The sequence below is a fragment of the Etheostoma spectabile genome, chromosome 8 (assembly GCF_008692095.1).
Source record: "Etheostoma spectabile isolate EspeVRDwgs_2016 chromosome 8, UIUC_Espe_1.0, whole genome shotgun sequence".
Classification (NCBI taxonomy): Eukaryota; Metazoa; Chordata; class Actinopteri; order Perciformes; family Percidae; genus Etheostoma; species Etheostoma spectabile.
Genome location: NC_045740.1, coordinates 5962968 through 5989335, shown reverse-complemented (window position 1 = coordinate 5989335; position 26368 = coordinate 5962968). Strand labels below are relative to the sequence as shown.

At 40.2% G+C, this 26368-nt stretch overlaps 3 protein-coding genes across 6 annotated transcripts in view; all 3 read left to right on the top strand.

Annotated features, from left to right (window-relative positions):
* Positions 1 to 14: 14 nt before the first annotated feature.
* LOC116693876 (transcription factor 12) lies at positions 15 to 10110 on the top strand. Its single transcript, XM_032523134.1, has 13 exons — positions 15 to 222; positions 2625 to 2724; positions 3230 to 3375; positions 3464 to 3587; positions 3685 to 3755; positions 4150 to 4246; positions 4357 to 4430; positions 4943 to 5119; positions 5813 to 5921; positions 6059 to 6212; positions 7656 to 7885; positions 8646 to 8824; positions 9062 to 10110. The coding sequence occupies exons 1-12, from the start codon at positions 154 to 156 to the stop codon at positions 8786 to 8788; spliced, it is 1494 nt and encodes a 497-aa protein (XP_032379025.1). The 5' UTR covers positions 15 to 153; the 3' UTR covers positions 8789 to 8824; positions 9062 to 10110.
* Positions 10111 to 11405: 1295 nt separating this feature from the next.
* LOC116693860 (cingulin-like protein 1) lies at positions 11406 to 22462 on the top strand. 4 transcript variants are annotated; one of them, XM_032523088.1, is made up of 19 exons: positions 11406 to 11527; positions 12884 to 13879; positions 13980 to 14047; positions 14578 to 14683; positions 14788 to 14883; positions 14969 to 15117; positions 15620 to 15761; positions 15870 to 16082; positions 16176 to 16382; positions 16517 to 16621; positions 16825 to 16977; positions 17118 to 17288; positions 17574 to 17726; positions 19020 to 19109; positions 20269 to 20352; positions 20995 to 21119; positions 21834 to 21942; positions 22036 to 22199; positions 22308 to 22462. In XM_032523088.1, the coding sequence occupies exons 2-19, from the start codon at positions 12911 to 12913 to the stop codon at positions 22384 to 22386; spliced, it is 3183 nt and encodes a 1060-aa protein (XP_032378979.1). In that variant the 5' UTR covers positions 11406 to 11527; positions 12884 to 12910; the 3' UTR covers positions 22387 to 22462. The 4 variants fall into 4 exon arrangements, with proteins under 4 accessions (XP_032378979.1, XP_032378976.1, XP_032378978.1 ...); XM_032523085.1 differs by having other exon boundaries at positions 13953 to 14047; XM_032523087.1 differs by lacking the exon at positions 11406 to 11527 and adding an exon at positions 11538 to 11630 and having other exon boundaries at positions 13953 to 14047.
* Positions 22463 to 22924: 462 nt separating this feature from the next.
* Positions 22925 to 26368, top strand: part of aqp9a (aquaporin 9a) — a 5851-nt gene continuing 2407 nt past the window's right edge. The window contains exons 1-5 of the mRNA XM_032523156.1: positions 22925 to 23114; positions 23333 to 23459; positions 24419 to 24556; positions 24704 to 24822; positions 25590 to 25807. Of these exons, the coding sequence (XP_032379047.1) occupies positions 23013 to 23114; positions 23333 to 23459; positions 24419 to 24556; positions 24704 to 24822; positions 25590 to 25807 (704 nt within the window). The 5' untranslated portion in view covers positions 22925 to 23012. The remainder of the gene's footprint in view (positions 23115 to 23332; positions 23460 to 24418; positions 24557 to 24703; positions 24823 to 25589; positions 25808 to 26368) is intronic.

Here is a 26368-nt window from a genome sequence, read left to right as displayed (position 1 = left end):
ATAAGTTGTCTGCGGGTAGCTGCATGACCAGCAGGGGTATGTTAGGGAAAGGAGTGCATGTGGACTACATCCACATGAGTAAAGACACGGTCAGACAAGCTGCTTGTGGACTGTATTGAGAGCTTGGAGTCTTGCACTGAACCAGACGGAGTTATGTACTGTGCTCATCCTGTCTCTGGCACAGGCAACAACTCATTGATGTATTGCTACAACATGAAACCAGTGAGTACATTTATTACATATATTGATGTTTTATATTTCAGAGGACACATGAACCTGTTTGTTTGGTGATGATGCTCCTAGACTCTTTGATAGTCTTCTCAGATGGTCTGTTTGTTTGTTGTCCTGCATAATCAATCACTGGTTTTTCAGCGTTATCCATAACTGTAATAGTGGTTGAAGAAAGTGTTCTCTAACTGACATCTCTATATGTTGCATCAAGAGAAAATTCATTCACGTGCAACCTGTATAACAGTTAAGAGAATTATAACTTAACATTTTTTCATTTGCATATACCTTTTAATGAGGCCTTTCAGAGTTGGATGGGGATGCATCCTACTCTGCACAGAACATTTGTTGGGATTTAAGGCAGTTTTATCTGACTGAATCGTGCGTGTGTGTGTGTGTGTGTGTGTGTGTGTGTGTGTGTGTGTGTTTGTGTGTTTGTGTGTGTGTGTGTGTGTGTGTGTGTGAGTGAGAAAGGTTTTTGTGTTTTGGGGAGGTCATGTATGTTTGTGTGGAATGTGTCATTATTACTTCCTAAAGAGTTGTGTGTAGATGGTGTGTAAGCTCATTCTTGTTCTTACTTCAGTAGTTGCAACTTGCCAGAGTTAATGGGAGGACAAGGTAAAACTCTCTGTGAGTTGCCCATTGCTCACTTGTTTGTTTGTTTGTTTGTTGGGTTCCCCATTAAAAGCATTTAAACCAAGTTAAGAATGTTATTTTTGATAATCAAAATCATGATTAACTACAAATCAAAGAACTTAGGTCAACTCACCATGCACAGCACCTAAAATAATGTTCAGTAACACCTCACTCACTTGTGGTTTTAACAATCTCATGTTGAAATGCACCAGTGAGACTCTTGCTTCCTGTTAGCAAAGCACCATGTAGTCAAGCCTAGCAGCAGAAAACATCTTGACATGAAGCAGATTGCTTCTATTTCTATTTGATTTAACCCCGCTATGATGGAGCAGTCCCTCCACCGCTGCTGCCATTATCAAAGGCAGCTTTGATCTCTGTGAGACTAACCATATCCAGACATCGTGGATCACAGAGGCAGAAAATTGGTTGCATGTGGCTGGAGTTGGCCGTGATGGAGCACAGCATAGGCCCTGAATAGCAAGTTGATATTTCACTCATCTAGCATGGTAATGCTGTGTACATATACAGTACAATGGGGAAATAATATAACTGTTTGTTTTTTTGGTACATTGTTGATCAAAATAACTTTTAAAATTGAAATAATAGATTGCCCAAAAAGGACACGTGTTTAATATAAGTATTTCAAGCAAATTTGAAGGTTATATAGTATTTAAATTCTCCCTTAGTGGTGGTTTTTATTTGCTGAAAAAAGTCCCTATCATTTGTGATGCCGTGATTGATGGTTCCTAAATCAATGCTATGCTAAAAGAGGATGCCATGGTGACGGCCCCTCTCCAATGGGGGCCAGAGAGGGCGTGCTGGGGCGGGGGTGTGACCATTATTAACGGGTCGCCTGCTATGCTGATGGTAAGGAGGACAATTGGCTTTATCCCCTGCCATATGCTGCCCATGGCGGCTCAGACGGGCCCAGTGTCGACAGGGGCTCCTCTGTTTGGCCAAGCCCACAATCACCATGGGACTCATGCCAACCAGGGTCACGGCTGCGTGTGTGTGCTTAAGATTGTGTGTGTGTGTGTGTGTGTGTGTGTGTGTGTGTGCTACCATACTCAAGAGAGTCTTTAATAGCCTGCTTTACAGAACTTGTCGTCCGGGTAACTGACACCCCATTGATGGTGTGCAGGGAGGTTTATTTTCATTTCCTGGGGCACATCAAAGCAATCGAGGGAGGTGCAGGTGCAGCCCAGACCTCTTGGTGGGTTTGAGTGAGTGAGCATGTGTTTGTGTGTTTTGTCTGTATATGTGCAGTTTCGAGCCTTCTTCTAGCCTTTACAATTAAAAGATTAAAAAAAACATTAGCCAAAGTTAAATTCTTAGCTCTGTTTTCTTTTATTTGGGGTCATTAGGGTGAGACTCAGTTCTCTGTTTGTTTTCTTGCTGAGGACACAATAGAAGAAGGCCTGCAATGAAATTTTATTTGGGAGGAAATTGTATCTCAGTCTTCTGAAGCCAGTCAAACCTGATCATGATTAGGCCGGGGATTTCTCATGGTGAATGGTTCCTAAATCCGGATGAGGAGGTGCATGGATCTGCAGCTTATGGATTATCGCAAATGCTCTAAGTGTGCATCAGCTCTCTGCTTTGTTTCTGTAATACTGTTGCTTCAACTCACACTCACAATATTTGTGTGTTTGTGTCAGTAATATTGGTGTGAGTGTTACAGACTCACAGAAAAATATTGCTTGTGTACATTATGTCATGGTTCAAAGTTGACAATGCCTTAATCAAGCTCTTCTCTTTAGGTTTATGGGCAGTCTCCCACTAATGACGACATCAACCAGAACTCACATTCACATTCGTCCAACAAGGCCCACAACAATGTGTTTGCAAGCACCTTCTTTGGTGAGCTTAAAAACAATACTAAACAGCCATGCCTAGATAAAGGTGCTAGATATAAAATCAGACGATCAACAAAGTTATTAAAATGCATTCTTTCCTATTATTACTACAATACATCCAACAACTGTTGATATTTCACTTAAAACCACAAACATCAACCTCATGGTAGCGCAAGAGGTAAAGTGAGAAGAGGATTCCCTCGAATTCAGTTGGATTCATCCTCTGGGGACCATGAATGAGAACGTTAATGGCAGTCCATCCAAGAGTTGTTTATTATAAATTTACTCTTAAGAAACAAATTATTCAAAAAATGGCATTAATATAGAATTAGGATTACATTGACATTTGATTAGCCTTTCCAAACTGCACACAAAAATTGTCACATCAGTTATATAAATTACCATTTTCCAGCCATTGATTGACTGATAGGTAGCTGTAGAGCTTTATGATTTTACTGCTGCTTGAGATGCTGCTACAGGGCTGGCTATAACATTGTTATCTATTTCAGAGGGGACGAGCAATTCGCCCGACATCTGGAATGCTGTAAATGGGCTGAACCAGCAGGGCTATGAAGGTGCATTGGGAGCAGCTACAACCCACCAAACACAGCCGGGAAGCTACAGCAGCCTGCAGCCGCCACAACACGGCCACCTGGTGAGATTTACCTTCAGGACTTTGGATCTTGACAGCGCAGCACTTTTTAACCCCTGCTGACTGTAATGTGTGTTTGCTTACTGTTCAGGACTACTCCCCACATTCAGTGATGGCTGCTGACATGAACAGGGGTCTCCCACCAATGTCCACTTTTCACCGCAACAATACAGCGTCACACACTCCATCAATCAACACCTCAGAGAACTCAACAGGTGAGGAAATGGAGAAAATAATCTTCACTGCTCATTTCAGCTCTGGTTTATCTGATCTTTATGCAATATCTTACAATTGGTGTTTTTTTTGTTTCAGTCTCAGGGCGCAAGGGACATGTGTCAGGAGGATCACAGACGGGCGATACCTTGGGCAAAGCTCTGGCCTCTGTAAGTATGCACCACCTTAATCCAATTAGCCTGGCTCATCTATGCCGTGTTATGTTCAAACAGTCAGATCAGAGCATACAGCAAAGCCCTGAGAGCCCCAGCTGCATAATGCAAAAAGGAAAATAGTGGCTTGTCACTGCCTGTAACAGACTAGTGCATATTAATGAAGGGCTACTCACGTGCTGCTGGACTTTTTATTGGCTGCCGACTAGTAAAATGACCAGAATTGATGAGTTTAGTGCAGGTTACGAGCCTGCTCCAAAGGCTGTGGCAGCAGCTGTAAAACCTTACACAGAAATGACAAGTTGTGCTTTTAAAATGATCCATGCTCTACTCACACTCCTCCCCCTCCTTCTCTTACTCTCTCTCTCTCTCTCTTGCGCTCTGCTGTCAGATTTATTCCCCCGATCACACCAGCAGCAGCTTCCCCTCCAGTTCGTCCACACCGGTGAGGTCTCCGTCTCCGCTGCCCAACGCAGCTGAACCTGCAGGTACACTGGAGTAACACATGCTGCTGTAGCTGCTGCCCAGAGTGAAATGTTATTTACATTCTGTATGTTCCAAAACTTTAAGGTCTTAATTTGATTGTTTTCTTCCTCAGGTACCAACATGTGGCCCCGGAATTCAGTTCAGGCACCAGTGTCACCACACTATGAGTCTTCACTTATATCATTGGTAAAGACCTAATTTGACATCACATGCCTAATGTTAAAATTATTATTGTATCATAAATGAATGGATATGTAAATAAATTAAACTCATGAGAGCATTGCAGCAAATATAATAAGGAAAAAATGCAATAAAGTACAAAAGACAAGAAATATATACTCAATATAAAAAACCTATCAAAATATATTAAATAAAAGTATATGCACATACCTACACAAATTTGGACTGACTGAAAATACCAATATAATAATTTTATACTTAGCAGCAAACACCCAGAAAAAACTGCAAATGGATACACATGAGGGAAAACTAAACTTACAGTTTGCACTGTATATAAAGTGTGTGGACTGAATTTTGTTGGAATGATGGTAACCTTAAAGAAATGACTTCAAAACTTTTGAAACATTTTTTTCTTGCCAACAGTTAGCAGAGAAGATTGATACCTTAGCTCTAAACTCAGAGGATATTAAATACTTTGTCCAGTTTTGCAAATGCTACAAAAAACATTTTGTTTGAAGTCTCAGGTGGAGGACAGACTAGACAGACTGGACGATGTGATCCACGTCCTGAGGAACCATGCTGTGGGCCCCACAGCCGGCCTACCCACTGACATCCACTGCCTGCTAAACCAGAACCTCCACGGCCACCTGGGATCTGCCAGCGCTCTACCGCTCACCTGCCACACTTCAGCCATGGTTAGCAACCCTTTCTTTGACAGAAGGACAGGGCAGCATATATATATTGAAATCCTATGTGTGTGTGTGTGTGTGTGTGTGTGTGTGTGTGTTGGTATTCAGTTTCAGGAATTTTCCACCCACTATGTCTACATGTTTTCCTCATGTAAAGGTTATCCTTGAAATAGGAAACTGAGCACAATGGGAGAGCGCTGTGACGCGTCACCCTTGTATGGAGAGTGCACACTATGTGCAGACTCTAATTCCACTGTGGGGTGATGAGGAACGCCTGTATTGTGCAGTTCCCATTTCAACATGTTTCCCTTTCAGCAGACATGGGGATTTTGGCCCAGCTGGAGTGGAAGTATATATGGAAAGGATTTTTAGCGTAATCCTTTGGGGGAGGGGGGTATTAAATTCTCTCAATTTTATTTTTCCAAATGATGTGTCTGTACAAAGTGAATCATTCCTGAAGAGAATTAGTGATATGTGTAGGGAGTATATAGTAGTTTTAAGGGAAGGATTAAGATGGTCTGAGATTAAATTAATTCTGTAGAGCGAGAGATCTATCCAGTATTACGTCGGAAATGAGGAGGCAGATGTTGGTTTTGTGACTTATTTGTCATTGGTTAGATCTAAAAGTTGTATGTGACTGAGCCAAGCTCGCTGTCTTATGAACATAATAATATCGCATTCCTTTTGTGTGTCATAAAGGTTGAAGCTGTCAATATGAACAACAACCACTCAGCCTTCCAGAGCCGCACACAAAATGGCCACCCATATTCATCCAGACAGAGGACTCTTAAGCCCATGCAAAGTGGAGGTAAAGGCTGCTGCATATTTATACATTTCACCTCTTTTATCTGAACGTTTGAACCTTTGAACCATTAGGACTTAAGAGATCTCACATTTTTAATATTTATGCTGTATATGTTTTTAATTATGTGTGATCTCCCACAGGAGGTCTGGGAGTCCAGAGTAATCTGGAGCTGAAAATGGAAAGTGGGCATAGGGAAGAGATGATGCACACCAATCACAGTCACAGCTCTGACAGCCAGAGATCAGATGAAGAGAGCGAACACAAAACACAAGGAGAAAACAGCGGATGTAACAGGTAAACAGTACCACTCTCCTGGTTTCCTACTTAGTAGGAAAAAAACAGCCTTCCCTTGGTCAGAAAAACTAGAAGAAGACTCACTGAGCTAAAATAATTGTGGTTTGCATTAATGAAAAAATATGAACATATATGTATTATATATGTATGTATTTTGTGAGAGTAAAATAGTACAGCAGATTTGAAAATAAAAGTCACTCACACAAAGGCAAGTATTAGAGCCTTCTTGCCTTTTGGTTTCCACTAATTTAAAACACTGTCTGTCAGATCCCCTGCTGTGAAGGGCAGCTGTGTCCAAGCTCTGCCTCATATTTCTTCTTCATGTTGCATTAAGTTGCAGTAGATTAATTGAGGAAAATAGAGGAGTTGGTATGACATAAAGTGAATGTTTAAGACTTAAATTATTGAAAGGTTTAGTTTGGTGGTGGGGTTATTAAATAAAAATCTCCAAAACACAAAGGGTGTTTTTTATACTATCCTACCACTGTCCTCAGTAAAAGAGTAAAATGCAGTATAGGATGAGTTTTCATTGCACTTGTATTAATTGAAACTAGAATGGCAACTAACAACTTTTTTCATTACAGAATAATCTGCTAATTCTTATTTAATTTAATTAATCAAAAAACCTATGTTACAATTCTCCAGAGGCCAGTGTGATGTTAAAGAATTGCTTTGTCCAAACAGTCCAAAACCCCAAAATATATTCAAATTAGACAAGTAAAGAGCAGCAAATCCTCACTTTTGAGAATCTGGAAATAGGGGGGGTTATCAATTGCCAATTCATTTTCTGTTTTACCAACTGTCAATGAATCAACAAATGGTTTCAGCTCTATCAGACTTAATTGTTGATGATGAAGGATGAACATGTTTGTCATGTTGTCTCCACTTTCAAAGGTCACTTAAGGACAAATCACGTTTGTTTGTTTTTTTAGATCTACAATCTAGTTGAGGGAAATCGATGTTGGCGTATGTACGATCGCCCAGCAACACGTTTTCTACTGGACATGTTCCTTTGTTTTGGTTTCTTTTTTTAAACTAAATGAAACAATGATTGAAAATAAAACAATTTATTAAAAGTTAAGTAAAAGTGCATCTCTTGTCTATCTATAGTAGAGATGTGCAAAAAACAAAACAAAACAATTCTAAAATAAATAATCTCAAGGATTAATTATTAATAAATGTGCGCTTGATCACATTAGCATTTTCTCAACATACTATGTAAGCCCACTTCACAGAACAAATGAGGGGATCTCAGATGACAATAGGAGACTCAATTACATGATATCAGCTCAGTGACCAGCAGAGGGCAGAGAGACCCACAAAATAACTCAACTCTTATGTGTGATCCACTGAAGCTTCAACATCAGTTAAATCTGTAACTGTTAATTAGCATCCTTACCAGTGTTTCTCATATAAATCCGAAATATAAAATTGATGTTGTAGTATCCATGAGGATGAGGATCTGAGCCCGGAGCAGAAGGCCGAACGTGAGCGTGACAGGAGGATGGCCAACAACGCCCGTGAGCGTCTGCGTGTGAGGGACATCAACGAGGCCTTTAAGGAGCTGGGCCACATGTGTCAGCTGCACCTGAAGAGTGAGAAGCCACAGACCAAGCTGCTGGTGCTGCACCAGGCCGTGGCAGTGATCCTTAGCCTGGAACAACAAGTCAGAGGTCAGTGTGTCCTAAAATGTTTCTAGGTCAAGTCAAATATGTAATGTAGAGTGAAGATTGAAACCACCAACAAGGGGTTGGGAGTTAGTGTAGGACAGTAACCAGTTGGTTACAGACTCTAAACCTGTTTTTAGTCACAATTTATCCAGAGTGAAATATCATTTTAAACCTTGGTAGCAACACAGTTGGCTTTTTACACAATTAGCAGAAATTGGGCAACATTATCATTTCTTCTCTCATATCCACCTGATGAATGTAAGTTTTAGCTCTGCCAACCAACTCCTGAGAGAAATAGCATCAGCAGCTAAATGCTCCACTATATTCACCATCTAATCACTAACTTCATCCATTTGCTGTTTGATGCTGGGCAGGTAGTGTACAATGGGCCTTTTCACCCAAAACCACACTGATGAAAGCTGAGCGAGTGAACTAAAACATTGAAGTTGCAAGCCGTAAAATTAAAACAATGAGCTGAGTGATACAGAAATCTGGTGCATTGTCCATGGGTTTGTCACGAGTGACATATTTTACAATACATGTCATCAAATTGATCAATAATTTACAAACATTGATTAGAAAACCACTGTGACACAATAATTGGTGATACACTTTGAATAATAATGACCAAAACGTCCACATCCAAAGCAGAATTCCTGAAGTATTTTCCCAGTACTAAAATTCCTGAAACTGCATTACAAAGGGGTACACGTTTTCACCTTCTTTATTTAGTCAAACGCTAACCCATTGTTGAATCCCACAGAGAGGAACCTGAACCCGAAGGCAGCGTGTCTGCGGAGAAGAGAAGAAGAGAAGGCGTCTGCAGTCATGACGGATCCACAGTCCATGCATCTCGCTTTCCATCCCAGCCTGACAGACCCAGCAAACCCCATGGGCCACCTCTGAACATTTAATAATAACTACTGCAAATCCAGCAATCAAGTAGGAGACATTCACTTTTGCAGTTACAGTAGCGTAAACAGTTCCCATCTGTGATAAGCTTCAATCATTTTCCAAAATGATAGATGCATGTCATGCATTTTTTAGCCAACAGAAAATATATGTTTCTTTTAGGAATATTGTTGTGAAAGCTACCAAACAATATTTGGAACATTACTGCAGTAAAATTCATATGAAAGGTCTAATTTTGTAATTATCTTTGATGTCTTTGATGTCCAGATGTTGCATGAAGTACATCGCAGGAAGCATCCAGCTGTTTTGGACATCCAGTGTTTCTTTTAAATTCGGACCAGAGTGGAAGGTGTCCACCTCTCAGTTGAACAATCATCTCCTCACTTCCAAAACGGACTTCTAACTTTGTGCCTAAACTTAACTTGTAACAGACAAATGCATTGTAAGCTGCAGATATTTTGTACATATTTTGTATATTTATTGATTATCTGTCTGTCTGTTTTGAATACACCTGAAAGGAAGAAACCCGGTAGTGACGACGTGTCATCTGCAGTTTTTAATTTTTTTTGGCAGATCCAGAAAATGTTTCTGACAGTGTATTACTATAATATTTACCAGGTACACTCGTGATTTCCACCAGCTCAGAAGACTGACATTCCCACATCTGTGTGTTCAGACAACAGTTTGTCCTTTGGTGTGTGTGAGCTGTTCTGTTTGTGTGTGTGTGTGTGTGTGTGTGTGTGTGTGTGTGTGTGTGTGTGTGTGTGTGTGTTTGTGTGTGTGTGTGGGCAGGAGTTTGACCATTCTATGAATGAACAGATTTCTGAGAATGTTCTTTGACATGTGGGCATAATCTGTTATTTGTTACAAATATGTGTTATATTGTAGCACTGTTGACAGGATTACATTTAATGATACACTGGTGGACAGAATCCTTCTTCTTCTCAGTGTAATTATCGCTCTTTGAACGTAGTCCAAGCTCTTTGCATGTTTGAGTTTTTAATTGAACATTACATTTTTTTATAAGTTATGTAACTTATCTTTTATACAAATATTGTGAATTTCTCTATTTACTTTTATATGAGAAAACCCTTGTGCAGTTTCCCTAGATGTAGCCACAGTTCATGCTCTGAGCAATACAGTATTGCAGAATAATTTATGTCTTGTTTGCTTATCACACTGCTTAACAAATAACAAATAATAATCAAACATGATCTGAATAAATTCATGACATGTACAGTACGTGTACAGTTTGAAGTAGCCTAAAGGCATGTGTCAAACCGATAATGTAGCAATAAATGTCTTTTTTTCAAATAGTTTGTGTCTCTATGTTCTGTAATGTGTTTTAGTAAAACACATGCACACACCAACTGTACTGTATACTGTACATACAGTATAGTGTATGAATAAGTACTCAAAGCCTTTATTTAAGTGAAAGTACTAATAAAACAGTGTAAAACTTCTCCATTACAAGTGCATTCAAAAGTGTACTTAAGGAAAAGTACCTAAATAGTATCTGCGAAATGCACTTAAAGTATCAAAAGTAAAAGTACTTGGACTTTGTGACTTATAAATTACCATATACTACATTTTAAGAAGTGTGTAGTCATTGTTAGATTGTTATTGTTATTCAACTGTTGCAGCTGGTCCATGTGAAGCTAGTTTTACAGTTTTTCCAGAGGTTTCCAACCTAGGGGTTGGGCCCCTTCCAAATAACGGTCACAAGACAACTCTGGGGAGTTGTGATCTGATTAATGGGGTAGGAAGGTAAAAAAGGCAATATTGTCAAGGTAATGGATGTGAAGTACAAAGTTCTAAAATAAACAAATAGTTGTTGCTTATAAAAACAAACTGAAAATGATACTGTGTAACTTTAACAGGTTTAGTAAAGCCTGAGCTGTATGACAGCAAAGACCAAACATTACAAAATACATCAGCTAAAAGAAACAGTTTTCACAAAGTTGCTGTCAAATGCTACAAAACTACAATCTAAAAAATGGCCCAGAGTCAAGGTCGCCTGCAAAGGGGATTTTTTTAAGGGGCTGACCATGTATTCGAAATATCCTAGGTTTGACTTTGTTTCCTGTCATCCCCCTGTCTCTCCCTTCATTTCTTGACAGTTCTCTCCTGTCAACTCTCCAATAAAGGACTTTCACATAGCTTGTGGTCTACTAATAGAAGATTCAATTCAGAGAAAAACATGTATCCAAAGCCATCATACAAAGATGTAATTCAGGGGCACCTGAATGATCCAAAATAAGTATTTTTTTTTTACCATTATCCCCACATGAACATGTTTTTTACAAAGAAAGAAGTCCAACTGAAACCCAAATATGTCACAGTACAACTACTGCCTCTTTCCTCTAATGGGTTATGTGTTCATTAAAAACATACAAAAGCAGTTTTACAGGACGAATGTTGTCTCTCCAGGTGTCCTTAAACTGTTATGGAAACTTGTAACCTCCCTAATCCCTCTAACAGTCTTTGTTGGTCATATTTATATATATTCCGATAATTTTTCGTTTCCTATAAATCCATATATGTCAGAATATTAAGCACTTAGCTACAAAAAGTGATATGGACTGAATATCTGACACAGAGGCGGCAGTGAACGCCTCTCTGAGCGGGACAAGGAACGTGTCCGGGTGGAGGCAGGATGGGCTGAGCCAGAGAAGAGGAGGAGGAGGAGGAGGAGGACTCTGTTCAAAACTACTCAGACGGGAAACACAGCTGGTAAGTTTTTGCTCAAATCGATGTTTTTACAACGGGTGTTTCCTTAAAATAACAACACGATATTCTTCTACAGCAACTTGTAGTGTATCTGAGGGGCTCAGGGGTGAGTTTCGGGATGTAAATGTAGCCTTTAAAACTCTGGGTATTTTTTCATCTTCTTTCTTCATCTGTGAGTATAAAGCTACAGTTTTTGTGTGATAGACTTTTTGATTGATGTTCCTTAGATTAATTAACCTTAATTTAATGTGCCAGTATGTGTTTTCGAAAACTGTAGGCTAGACTTTACTGTCGAAAGGGTAATGCAAAGTTTATTTAGTAGAACCGGATGAACGCAGATCCGCAGCACATTTTCACAGCCTACCTGCATGGGATTCACTCATAAAAAGTCAAACTTCAAAAGTGTTTTCAAAAGTGTGATGCCAACATATAAAATAATAAAATAAAAATTCCTTTTATATAGCCTAGGCTATTGGACAAATGCATTGGAACTTCGGAGTAAAATGTTTCTTATAAACCTTTTATAGTGTGTGCACACACTATTAAAGGTTTATAAGCTGTAACAAGTGGCGTTGCTAAAAATGAATACATATTTTACAAAAGTTTCATGGAACAGTTATAAGCTATTAATAAGAACATAATTTGGGTTGCCAAGTTGAACAAAATCTTCGTCCACCATGACACTGCAAGTGTCAATGTGTCAGTGATGATGGAGGAGAATCTACCACAACCTGGAAACCCAAAAGTTGTTCTTGTTAATGACTTAATAACTGATTTATAAAACGTTGATAACATTATTAAAACAATTATAGAACCTAAAACTTTAAAACCGTAAAGTGTGCCTTATTAGAAAGTGGTACCAATTGGGAATTTGTTATTATTATTGGAAACAATCTGCAAACTGTTGTAGTGTTCATTAAAGCCACCAGGATAATGCTCTTAAGAAGATATTGTTTTGTCTGCTGCACTACATCTCCTTTGTTTTTGTGGCTCACAGTAACATATTTGATGACAAACACTTTCCTCAAGTGTCATACCATGAAGTGGGTGACGACTTGGAGACCCCGGCCAGTTGTAGTCGTCATGCAGTTGTACAATAGTACACTGTCATGAGTACACAGGAGGAGCTGTTGTCATTGCACAGCATTATCAGGCTCTCCTCAGTGTCCATTTATTCTTCATGTTGGCTGAGTGCAGCTGTGTCAGGAGCTCCTTGGATGTGTGTCATTGTGTCCCAGTGTGGCTCTGACCCTGCTCCAATGTTGTGTAAACACCAACCTCCGATTCTCCATTTCCCATGCAGGGTCTGACAGCCTCCTTCAGTGTCATTTTTAACATGTCGGTTTGTTTTTTCACCAGTTCATCTGTTAATCTAGCAGAGTCAGGATGGAGTCTCACAGACTGAGCGGCTCACCGGATATCAGGATACAGAAGAGCTGCATACAACAACACAGTCCCAGAGGCAGCCAGGACAACTTGTTTGGAGTCAGGGTGCAGATCCAAGGGATTAAAGGTCAACCCTACGTGGTTCTGAACAGTTCTGGCCAGGAGATCCACCGGGACGTCTCAGTCATCACTCACCAGGCGGGGTACAATCCTGGCATGGTGAGGAGGTCTCTGGATGAAAGACATTCCCCTTCTGAGTCACTGAGGACTGCAACCACCTCCGTGTTTCATTATCAGAAACACCCAGAGATTCTGAGACCGTATGACCCTGAAAGCAATAACCTGAACTTAGTCCTTCCTTCAGCAGCTTCAGTTGCTCGACCTGGAGAGCTCAACACTGGCCTTCCTTCTGGGACTGCTAAGGTGACCAAACCCAGGATCCCTCTGCCTGCTGAGGGCACAATGGAAGACCAGAGTGAGGTGGTCCAGGACAAGACACCTTCCTCATCTAGACAAGTCCCTGCAAGGTCCCCAAACTCGGTGGGTACAGACTCCTTCCTATCTGTAGGGAAGCTAATAAGCCAATTCAACAGCAGCCAACGGAGGGGAAGGCCAGGCCCAAGGAACAGGTTGGACCCAGAGCAGTGTCGAAGGTCGCACAGCGTGGACAGTGTTCCAACCTCGTACTCCTCGTCCTCGTCCTCTTCCTCCAGCAGTGCCTCGTCTCTGAAGGGCATCAGGGGTGAGACCCCAGGTGGGATATATCCTCCGGGGTCAGCCAGGGCCAGACTCCTTGACGGAAAAGCCTCTTTGGCAAGGGAGGAGAACAAGCCCAGCACACTTAAAGGACACCATGAAAAAGAGACGATGTCTCCACATGCTGCAAAATTACTTCAGAGAGCAGAGAAACCGTCCTTCTCCAGGTTATGTAGTGACCAGACTGATGAATCTGATGAAAGAGAAACACAGGTAAAGAGATTAGCACCAGGGCACAGTTGCCATTTAAAAGGGTGTATTTATTTGCTGTATTTTCCTTAAACAGGTCACTCCTGATCTTCTGAAAGGACAGCAAGAACTCTCAGTAGACCCACCTGAAGACACAGCAAAACAAATACTGTTCACTTACCTCCAGGATGGGTAAGCGCCGCTCAGCACTGAGCACTTTTAGTTAAAGACATGGTTTGACATTTTGGGAAATATGGTTATTTGCTTTGAGCGCTAACTCTTGGTAAGAAAGCGAAAAAGCATATTACCTAAATGTTGAATTATTCCTTTAAAACAAGTTTGCAGTTGCACTTTCAGCTCCAAAGTTCTAAACTGAAAAGATTTGTCTTCTTTAACACTTTCTCTTTTTTTTTAACCCTACACATTTTAGTGATTAGCTTGTGTGATCATGTAGTGTAGTCAGATAAGGCGGTTCTGCTCCAGCTGTGTGTGCTCATGCAGCAGTCAGGAATGCAGAGCATATACTTCTTTCCTTCTTCAGATGGAAAGTTTTTATGATCCATCAGTGGCTTTAAAAATATATATATTTACTGAAGTAGTGTTTAAAAACAGCTGTGAAAAGAGTGCCATGTTTTTGTTTAGCAACAGATTACATGTAATGCTATCATTACACCCTGATAGTACTGTTAGAGTGTTTGTGAAATATTTTTCTTGCTTCTCAGGACAACTGATGATGACTCCACCACTCAGAAGAAAGTCACCCAGCTGCTTGAAAGGGTCAACAATGTCAAGTGGAAGACTGTTGAAAATGTGGAGGAGGAGGAGAAAGTGTGTGTTAGGATGAGATGTTTGCCAGTGTTGATCACTGATAAGCATGATTTAATGTCTTGGTCTGAAACTAATCATAATGTTGGGCGTTTCCACATATGTAGGGTTGTGCAGCCGAGGTGAAGCTTTTGCAGGAGAAACAGGCGGCGCTGGAGAAAGAAGTGTCTGAATTAAAGCAAAAACTGGAAACAGAGATTAAGGTGTAGTGCAGTCCCATCCTGATGGTTCATCTCTAAAACACTCACTTATTTGTCCTGTGACTGATGACATTGTTGTGTTGTGCAGAATGAAAAGACTCTAGCCAAGGCTTGTGAAAAGGCCAGGACAGAGAAGAAGAAACTTCAGGAAGAGTTGGCCAAAAGTCAGAAGGAGCTCTGCAAACTCAGCAACAGACTGGCTGAGATCGAGGCCAAACTTCAGTCTACCAAACACGAGTACGAATCTGACCTCTGGGTCATTCAGGAAGTTTACAATGACAACTGTGCTATGTAAAAAATCAACAAATCTTATCAGCTAAATGAGGGCAGCTATACGCTCCCAAAATGTTGAACTATTACTTTAAATGATTCCTCTGGGTGTCTATTGTATCAAACAAAGTTAGATGTTTTTCATTGATATTAAATGGGACAGTTTTGAAATGCAGAACCAGATAGAATACCTCAATGCTATGTTCCACTTCATTTAACTAAGCTTCTGCTCGTACTCTAAGGTTAGTCAAGTGAACTGAGATGTATGATCTGATGAAGGTAATTTGACTGAAAGCAGGGTCAAAAGCCATTTGGATTAAGTTTGGAGATATCTTATTTTGTTATCTAATTCTATAAAGCACCATTATTAAACCTTAAAGCACGTTAATCAAGCTTCTTTCCTTAATATAAAATATGAAACTAAAATTATATCTGTCTTTCCTACATACTTTTTTTTGTATGTCGTCAGGCTGACTCAGATGAAGGCAGAGAGAGAGCGATCTAAGATGGAGATGAAAGACCTTCAACAGCAGCTCTCTGAGATGCACGATGAGTTGGACCAAGCCAAGAAGGCAGAGGTGATAAATACCGAGAAAGAAGTCCTTATGGAGGTAAATGAAACCAGATGAATAAAATCCACTTCACAAATCAACAGCGGCTGTGAAGCTCCTTCACTGGACTCTAGGTAGTGACGTGGTATTTGGATGGATGTCTTTCAGGATTTGGCGCAGCTGCGTGTGGACTTTCAGGAGATGCTGCAGGTGAAGGAGGAGCAGGAGGATATGCTGCACCGCAGGGAGAGGGAGCTCAGCGCCCTGAAGGGGGCGCTCAAAGAGGAGGTGGAGACTCATGACACATACATGGCCGCTCTGAAGGATGAATATGAGAATGAGCTTGAAATGCTGCTCAGGGATTTAAAACTGGCTAAAGAGGTAAAAGGGCATGACATGCATCTCTACTACTTCTCTTTATTTCCTAAAGCTAAAACATGATTTCATCATTTATTATTCTGTTCTGTGTCACAGAGCAGTGCTCTGCTGGGTCAAGAGAAGGATGAAGCAGAGAAAGAGAGAAGTGCAGCTAAGGTGCAGTTAAAGGAGCTGAGCCAGGACAGAGATCAGCTGAGAGGAAAGGTGCAGGAGCTGAACAGCAAGGTGGATCAGTTGAGTCAGGCAATCCAGGAGTCTAAAGCCACAGAGAGACTGCTGGAGCAGAGAGAAAAGCAGCTGGAGGTGGGAAACTTTATGGAGACAAGAGGAACATATCTAGTTTACTTTTTATTGTTATGTTTCTATATGTTTTTATCAACAGTTATCTCACTGAATTGATCTATTCTGCCATGTTCCATGTTTTCCTTGTTCCACAGAGGGAAAAGCAGCAGGTTGAGGAAGCACTGAAAGATGTGAGGAGGAATGAGGAGGAGATGTGTCAGTCTAACCAGTCTCTACTCACTCGCTTAGAGGACGTGCAGGTAAAGCAAGGTTGCTGTTAGCGTCAGAGTAACCGCCTGGTGGAATTGTGGTGGCCTAAGTCTCACATGCATACCATGTAACTACAACGTACTTTGCTCCATGCCATTCCCTCTCTCCTCGTTTCTTGCCTCTCTGCAGCGTCTTTTTAGCCTTGCTTGGAAGCTCACAGTCATTCCGTTTCCTTTGTGTGTGTTTTTCCCAGGGTAAGTTAACCAAGCTAAACTATGACCACAGGGACCTGAAGGAGAAGCTTAAGGAGGAGAGGAAACAAATAGAGGAGCTGTGGAAGACTAAAACTGAGCTAGAGGATGTGAGGAGGCTGCAGGACCGGACTGTGGAGCAACTGCAGAGGAAGGTGAGAGGTGGACCTGGACTATTTATTGGCCCCAGGGCAACATTTGGAGCAAATCTGTTATCTTAACTCTGAAGCCATTCTTGTTCATACACCCAAAGAAGTCCACTTCTCTCACTGTAGAAGCTCTTTGTTTGTCTCAGATGAATAGCATTATGGAGGAGTGCGAGGCTTCTACAGATGTACTTCAGAACCAGATCGATGAGACCAGAGACAAGAGTCAGAGGGAGTTGGACGAGCTGCGAAGACAGCTGCAGGAAAAGGGAGCAGAGCTGGAGAAATACCGACAGGCAGCCAAAAAACTTCAGGAAGAGGTGTGGTATTCATTGTCTCTCTGACTCATTGGCATGTGAGTACAACTGACTGAGTCACCAATAACATAAAATGAAAAGTCAACACTAAGATGAAGAAGATTTATTTTTTGTTTAAGTATTTTTCTTATTAGGTCTTAATGGATCTTAAAACAATTTTCAATTCACTTCAAGTTTTTGGGGAGTTTTTAGAACAATATATAAAAGTAGCTAAGTACCTAACAGCAGACATAACATGTTACCTTATCTGACAGTGTGTGTTTGTTCTGTGGTCTGTTATGACTTCAGCTGCTTCCTCTGGAGGAGGATCTGCGGCGGTGTCGCAGGGAGCAGCAGGAGGCCCAGCTGAGGGGCCGGCAGCTGGAGCAGAAGGTGGAGGAGCTGGAGGAGAGGAACACAGCCATGGTGGGAGAGCGAGAGCGCCAGTTCAAAGCCATGGAGGTAAAGGTCTCAGCAACCTTAACTTAGGAAACTAAGTCGCAGAAAGCCTGACTTTATGGGTCAAACATGGGTCTAAACACTGGATCCTAAATTTCATCTTTTGAAAAGCAATGTTTTTTCTATGAATCTACGATCTCCAAGCCCAGAATGACTTCTCAGACTCTGGAAACCTCCCTCCAGAGGCACCAAAGACATTATACAACTGTTTTCACAGGTGGTATTTAATATGATTAGTAAACTGAAGATGTGTAAAATTGGAAGAGTGCGACTTTAAAATGCTGTCACAAGATAAACATGCATCCAAATAATAGGTATACCTTGTCACAGTGCAGAATGTAGAAAATTAATTATATTTGCATAAACGTTATATTAATATTTATCATTTGTTAATAATGGATGAACATAGAAGAAGACAAATTACCCACACACTGCTCTCTCATTCCCATTTTTCTTTTTTTGGCATATTTTGGACAATATTTTGACCACAAATTGTCTGACCGTCTTTTTGTGCAGATTATCGTAGCTCAACACCTGCACAGAATTTATAATGCTTCTTGTTTTTTAACAAATGCCAAAGGAAATCAAATATCTCTAAGCTCACGGTAGATATCATCCTTAAGTCACACTTTCAACATGAGCGCAGTGTGCTTAGATGGCAACAGCAATGTTCCCTGTCATTATAACATACTGTATATGTGTTTGCTAAAAACGGATGATCATCTGGAGCTTTCAATTAAAAATGGTACTTACACGCATTAGAGTGCATGTGCTTCAGTTGTTCAAGTTACATGTTTTGAAGTGTTCTTCTGATCAGGTGCCAGTATTTGCACTGTAAACTATAAGGGTGCTGAGAGTGCCGTAGCAACAACATCTCAAAGCTCAGCACTGTTTGTCTTGCTGATTACAAAATATCACACAATGACATCAGTGTGATGACTGTGTATACTGTGGATCGACTGAGTAAGTTCATGTTTACATGTGTACAAAGTTATCAGACCTGTCTGTGTGTTCTCATTCACTCTTTCCCCCTTTTCCAGTGTCAAACACTCATCCATTCAGCAGTTAAGAAACAATCCAAATCTTTTCAGATGTTATTCACTTTGTCTCACTGCATTTATTTCCACAGCTTTATTCATAAATTATTACCCAATACCTTTTTACAAATAAGTCAGTCAGTTTTCTAACCACAGCCTCAAGAGAATGATTAATCATGTCCTCTGTACTTGTAAACATTACAGCATAATACAATATTCATAAACTTGACACATTTTTCATGTGTTCCTCTCCTCTCAGGGACGTATCAGCCAACTAGAAGAAGATCTTAATGATGAGCGCAGCAGTGCTGACCGCCTGATGGAAAGATTAGACAAAACCAAAGAGCAGGCGGGTCCACTCCCTCACTCTCATTTTGTATTTGCTAACATTCATACATTTTCCTAACTGTGAAGAGACAACCCCTTTAGTCTTGAGTTTGAGCAACCAGCCCTACATCTGTTTCTATCAAAAACAGATTCAGAGCTGAGTACTCAGATTTCCTCTCAGACATTTTTTGTTTCGTTTATTAACTTCCACTTTATATCATCCCTAAAATATGCCTGAACTGTACAGACTTCATATATGTTTCTTTATCTCTGATGTCGCCTCACGTTCTCAGTGCGCCTGTAAAGTAGGCCACCATTCATGGAAGGAAAGTAGTGCAGACTAATTGACACAAAACACAGTGCAAGACAAAAAACAGCAAACTATTGTGAGCAGCTATTCACACTCCCTTCACTGGGCCTCTGGGTGGTATTAGAGAGGAGAGAGCCTTCAGATCTGATGTGGCTGCTCAGACCAGACAGCATTTCCTCTGACTTAAGGAATTAAGCTGAGAACTTTTCATTTAACCTGAAAAGTGCTTGTCAACAGGTGCTGCCCTTTTACTAAGGTATGACTGTGTTTTCAGTCAGTATGTTAGGCAGTACATAGAAAGTACAAGCCCATATTGAACTCTATGGTTAGAAATTTGCATAAAGAATTAGATTCAGAGCTCACGTTTTATGCTTCTTACATTTACTTTATGCTATATATTTTTGACTGAATACCAGTGGTGGAATAATTATCACATCCTTTACTAATACAATACCAATTCAACAATGTAAAAATATGTTTCACTACGTTTTCAGTACATTTCACTTTTAAAATATGTTTTATACTTTGACCCCTTTGAGTCTCAAAAATGTATTCAAATGAAGCCACGTGAGAAGTTTAGAGACTAAATGTAACCCTGGTTGATCTGCCAACAACTCAAATACATCTGAAACATGATAAGAGACGTCACATTTGGATGTGCTAAATTGATTTTTCTTTATGTAAAATCTTAATCTGGTCAACCGCAGCTGTCAGATAAATATCGTGGAGTAGAAGTATCAAGTAGCATACAATGGAAATACTCACGAAAGTACAACTACCTAAACATTTTACTTTAAGTACAGTACTTCAGTAATTGTACTTAGTTACTTTCCTGCTGAATGCTGAAAGCTGTTCCCTCTTTGTGTGACAGATGGATCAGATGAGGAACGAGCTGATGCACGAGAGAGCAGTCAAGCAGGACCTTGAGTGTGACAAGATGAGCCTGGAGAGACAGGTCAGGACCTCTGACACCATGCACAAAAAAACAGAGTTCTTTATTTTGACAGGATCTGACCATCTTATCCAAAATCCTATCAGAAAATCCACACTTGGTTCTCCTGATTTTATTATTATAAACATGTGACATATGTACTTCTTACGTTTTTACTACTTTTATTACTGTACATATATTTAGATTGTATTATTATTACTAATATATTTTTTTCTCTTCCCCTTTTTTGCTCTTATCATGATTGCATATTGGCCTTGTAGTACGTCCTCTGGTATGCCATCGCAAGTGAAAAGAAAATTCACTTGTATTGTATTGTATTGTGTTTTATGCGTTTCCTTCCTCATAAAACATTTGCAAAGCCGATTGTTTAAAAAAATGTGAAACCTGCGTTGTTTACGTCCACGTTTATCCACGTTATCAGTTTTCTTCTTTCCTGCCTTTTCTGGCACAATGTTGGATTTCCTCAATGGAATAATGTGAAACCATTGGCTAGACGTTGTATTGCGCCATCTGCCTGATTGAGTGTATGGATATGTGTACTCCTTTGACATTGTTCCATAGCACTACTACTGGTCAAAGACTCCCCAGGATATCTCTAAACTTTGTCTAATTTATGATATTTTTCTGTTTTTTTCCCTCTGTCAGAATAAAGACCTAAAGAGCAGAGTGACTCATTTGGAAGGATCGCAGAGGCCAAACCAGGATTCACTCGTCTCCAAACTGAACAGCCGCATCCAGGAACTTGAGGAAAGGTTGCAAGGAGAAGAGAGGTGAAAGCCTGCACATTAAATAATGACTCTATGTATGCTCTATATATATTTTTATTATCTGTCTTGTTAGCTCTATGTATATTTTTCTTTCTATTATCTGTATTTATATTTTTCCATTACAAGTACTTACTTTTTTAATATTATTTATATTATGGTTACACTTCAATATCATTTATATTATGGTTACTTTCTTTTGCTATATTATTTAATTACATATTGTTCAATTTAATTTCACGTCACTTTTACTTAGTTATGTCGCAATATTTTTCGTACTATGGCCACCTCACTTTACTTTACAATACCTTTTATATAATGCCACTTTACATTCATTTAGTACTTTTTGCACATTGTCTGTTGTTTGTTTGTTTGCTTGTTTGCTTGTTTGTTGGTTGGCTTTTTACTGTGGAAAACTGCTGCTGTACCAAGTGAATTTCCCCATTGTGGGATGAATAAAGTATTATCTAATCTGATCTTACAGCGCTTAACAAAAATAAATAAATGCAGAGTTTATATTTACCAGCGCAGGATAACACTTTGGATTATGGTTCCATCAGATACTTGACTACATGGTAGCTGTCGAGCACTGAACCCACTCATATCCCTGTCCCTGTGGTTGTAAGAGTGAGAGTATCTCTGGTCTGAAACACACTAGGAAGGTGTTGAGTTACAGGAAGCTGCAGCAGTGATGTGATCTCTTGGTGCTTTTGCTCTCAGAGACAACAACAGCCTGCAACAAGCGAACCGCAAGCTGGAGCGCAAAGTGAAGGAGATGAAGATGCAGACGGACGACGAACACATCAACCTGCAGAGCCAGAGCGACCAGGTAGACACCTCTTTAACTGCAAAGGAAAAAACAAAGTTGTAGTCAGGAGCTGCAGACTTGTGATTCAATATCTTACTTTTGTGAACTCTGCAGCTGACTCAGAGACTGAAGACGGCAAAGAGGCAGATGGATGAGGCGGAGGAGGAGATTGAGCGTCTGGAACATGCCAAAAAGAAGTTGCAGAGAGAACTGGATGAGCAGATCGAGGCTAACGAGCAGCTTCATGGCCAACTTAGCTCACTACGGAATGAGATGAGGTGAACACTCACCTTCTGCCCCTGAGTTTCTGCCTTGAATATACAGTGTTCACATCAAATCATGTCATTCTTTAACTCCAGTCATTTTTATTTTTTTTGCATTAACAGGCGTAAGAGGAAATCCCCTCCTCTCATTAAGGTCATGGAGGACGATGTGAACGACGTGGATGACATTGGATCTGATTGACTGTCATGTGATTAACACAAAATGCTGTCCAACAACAATTTCTGGACTTTATTAATACATGTTGGGCTTACTGTGATATTATGCTTCAACACAATTTCATTAACAAACTCAGGTGTGACTTCATGATGTTTCCAGTTGTGAATAGCCTGGCCCCTAACCAAGGCTGACCTCTTGTGGCAACACATATAACGACAATATACATACCTGTCAAAGTGATGTTTTTGCAATGCAACTGACACATTTACCAGTATCTCAAATGGGTTAATTTGTTTCCTAACTTATTATTTTGTGGTGTAAGTTAATATGATGCAATGTGAAAAACTTAAACTGATGAATAAAGGTGTGTGAAATACATTCACATTAACTCATGCATTATACACCTCCAGTTTGTCCTCTGATGACATACACAAATAAACATATCTGATTTAAAGTTGTGTTTGATGGAAATACAATACAAATCACAACTTTATGGGTTCACGAGGCGTGATAGGAGCGTGATGGTTTTACAAATGGATCAATGGTGTGTGCTGAATGGCTGTGGTCGGGTAGAGGTGGAGATTTGACATCTCCAGAGGTTCACACAGCTGGACATATTGTAGTTTTAACAGCAATTGGCACGGTGATACATGGAAATACAGCACAAGACAAGCATGAGGCAACACTGTGCTATCAAACATGGAATACTCAAGGAATTCCTGGCAGAATTCCTGGGGACATTTGTCTTGGTTGTAAGTTGCATTTTCTGTAATACAACTGTGTTTTTTAGTCAGGATTTGAGTCAAAATATAAAATATATCGTCATACATATTTGCTTTAAAACTTGTTTCAAGTCTGAGATCTTTTTTATATGCTTATTTAAAGTGTTGAGCTCCAGACTGCAGTAATCTTATTGTCCCTTTATGATGTTGGTGATAGTCTGCTGTTCTCTTCCTCTCTTGTTTGCCAGTTGTTTGGATGCGGCTCAGTTGCTCAGACCGTCCTTAGTCGAAACACCCTGGGTGAGCCCCTCACCGTCCACATCGGCTTCTCTGTGGGACTGATGATGGCAGCGTATGTAGCCGGTGGAGTGTCAGGTAAATGTGGTTTCATGTAGTTGTTGAAACTCCTGCGCCTAATTGTTTATTTCCACTCAAGTAGAACTTATTTAATATGAGCCATCACACACGCCACTAGTTTGATATGGTACTTTGGATTTAATGAACGAGCAATTTCATTAAATGAATAATTGTTAATGGATGGACTTCCTACTCTGCTGGGTATTAGCATCCTGTCAACTGAAAAATATTATCAGCTTTAATAACAAAGTTAGTTTTTTTAATTTTCAGCTTCTTTGCAATATTCAGTTTTAGCGCCACAGACTGCATTAATATAATTCATAGTTAATGCAAACAACCTGACACAGCTTGCTTAATAACATAACTTTATGACTTCCTGTCTAGTCATGTGCCACCTCCACGGCTCCAGTGTCAGCAGGAACGTTCCAGCTCTCAGTCCAGATCCAATGAATGTGTACTGACTATTGATTTGTTAGCACTAGTGCACAGCCTCTCTGGGGTCATACATAACCCTGGGCACTAAATGTCCTGCAAACTCTATTGATCATAGGCTACGCTCATCTGACAGAGACCAGGCTCAGTCCAAACAAAACTGCTCGCCTCATCCGAGCTGCAGCTACTTCCAATTTTTACATCAAAAGGACCAAACTGAATTAATGAAGACAGATCACTGACAGATGACAGACGTTTATAAAATTAAAAATGGCAGGATGCGTGTACAGCTTGATTAAAAACAGGCAACAGAATAATGCGCCCTTTTGTTTTGTTTTTTTGCTTAGAGGTTGAATTTTGTGACCATAACTCTGCTTCTTTGCTTTTGAACATGCATATCAAAACCCTGCATCGCCCCGGGGGCCGCTCCCCTTCTGCTGCCCCTCGTAAATGTGACGGCGTCGCTAATGATGGAGAGGATATCATGCCAGACACCCCCACCCACTGTGCCCCTTTTCCACTCTCTGCTTTGTCTTCCATCCCAGGGGGGCACGTGAACCCTGCTGTGTCTCTGGCCATGGTGGTTCTGGGCAAACTGAAGATCTGGAAGTTTCCCTTCTATGTCATTGCTCAGTTTCTTGGTGCTTTTGCTGGAGCTGCTGCAGTTTTTGGATTATACTATGGTGAATACACCTCAACTGTATTCCCTTATACATGCATATCAAACCATACCAGTAGGTAATGGCTGTCACAGTAAAATAACCATGTTCATCAATAAAAAATACTAATTGATGCCTGTGTAGAGTTACAGCTATTTGTCCTCCTCACAGATGCTTTCATGGACTTCACCAGTGGGATTTTTTCAGTGACGGGAATCAATGCAACAGGTCACATTTTTGCTTCCTACCCTTCGAGACACCTGTCAATCCTCGGAGGCTTTATTGATCAGGTGAGCTCTGGTCCCTGTGAACTTATGACCTCCCCTCTATTGTGCATCCCCGCTCCCATTCATGGTCTAAATTCTGCGAAGTCTGGCAAAAGTAGCTAATGCAAAATTGATTGCCCCATTTACTTTGAGAACACCCCCTCTTCTGCTTCACTTTGGGGTTTAATGACCCATTTCCTGGCATTCACTGGAAGGTCAAATCTACTTAACACTATTTCTGCCTTTTTAGTTGGTGCAGCAATCCATAAATAACATGTCTATTATCTTAAAACCGTGGAAAACCACATCAGGTGAACCACTAAAATAAGTCCAATTTGTGTGATTGTGCTCATGTTAATATCTTTGTAACAATGGTGCTTTACATAGGGCTGTTAAAAATTACATTTGAACCATTGAGATTAAACTTGTTTTAGAGATACATATTATAGATTCCACAGTTAGAAGGAGTCATATGCTGAATGACTGCAGAGAAAATGTTGCAAATGTTATCTTACTGTGGCCAATCCAGCCTGGCCACTATACAGGTTAACTCTACAATTTTTTTTAAATACCATTACTATAAACTGCATGATATGTACACAAATAAATTTGCCTATATACAGACACCTTTTTTTACCCACATATACTCACATATACTGTACCTGAATGTAAACCCCTCTGCTAGAGAAATAGGAAGATAAACAGAATTACATATAATACTATTGCTACGTTGATCCCTTATCATCTTAAACTCTGCAGTTCACCAAACGAATGATGTTCCACTCCTGCAGGTGATGGGGACAGGTATGCTGGTCCTGTGTATCCTGGCTATTATTGATGGTGGAAACATTGGAGCTCCCAAAGGTGTAGAGCCGCTGGCGATTGGTCTGGTCATTATGGCCATCGGTGTGTCCATGGGACTGAACTGTGGCTACCCCCTGAACCCTGCTAGAGACCTGGGACCCCGACTGTTCACAGCTGTAGCCGGATGGGGGATGGAAGTCTTCAGGTAACTACATACAGCAGAGGATTTCCCCCCTAAGAGCCTTTCGTTAACTTAAATTGTTCTTATGTACCTTGGTTAAATCAAATACAGACAATTAGACGTTGTATGTCCAAATACGTCCTAATTTAAAAGTTGTATGATTTATTTAGTGTTAGAATGTAAGTAGGCCTACATTTACTCAAGTACTGTACTTCAATACGATTTGGAGGTACTTGTACTTTACCTGAGAAATTTAATTTTAGCGGCTTTATAATTCGACATTTCAGAGGGAATCATTGCACTTTTTCTTTGCCAGCTGCATGTAAAGTAATTAAAATTATTAGTAATGAGTACTTTTACTTTTTGTACTTCAAGTATATTTGTAATATACAACATTTTTTCTGCCACATGGCATCATTTTGACATTGATTACATCCCAGTTTGCAGCACAGTAATACAATGGATACCTTATTTATTGATTTGAATGTTGATTGATCCAACACCAAAAGATTCTATTGTACCTTCAAATAATGTTTCCAAAATTGTTTTAGTGGTTCACTAACTCGTTGGAATGAGACATAAGAA

Coding starts and splice junctions, on each gene's coding strand:
- LOC116693860 (XM_032523085.1), top strand. CDS start 12,911: ATGGAGTCTCACAGACTGAGCGGCTCACCGGATATCAGGATACAGAAG. Junction 13,880..13,952: donor CTGATGAAAGAGAAACACAG/GTAAAGAGATTA, acceptor TTCCTTAAACAG/GTCACTCCTGATCTTCTGAA. Junction 14,884..14,968: donor AACTGGAAACAGAGATTAAG/GTGTAGTGCAGT, acceptor TGTGTTGTGCAG/AATGAAAAGACTCTAGCCAA.
- LOC116693876 (XM_032523134.1), top strand. CDS start 154: ATGTACTGTGCTCATCCTGTCTCTGGCACAGGCAACAACTCATTGATG. Junction 5,120..5,812: donor CCTGCCACACTTCAGCCATG/GTTAGCAACCCT, acceptor TGTGTCATAAAG/GTTGAAGCTGTCAATATGAA. Junction 6,213..7,655: donor GAAAACAGCGGATGTAACAG/GTAAACAGTACC, acceptor TTGATGTTGTAG/TATCCATGAGGATGAGGATC.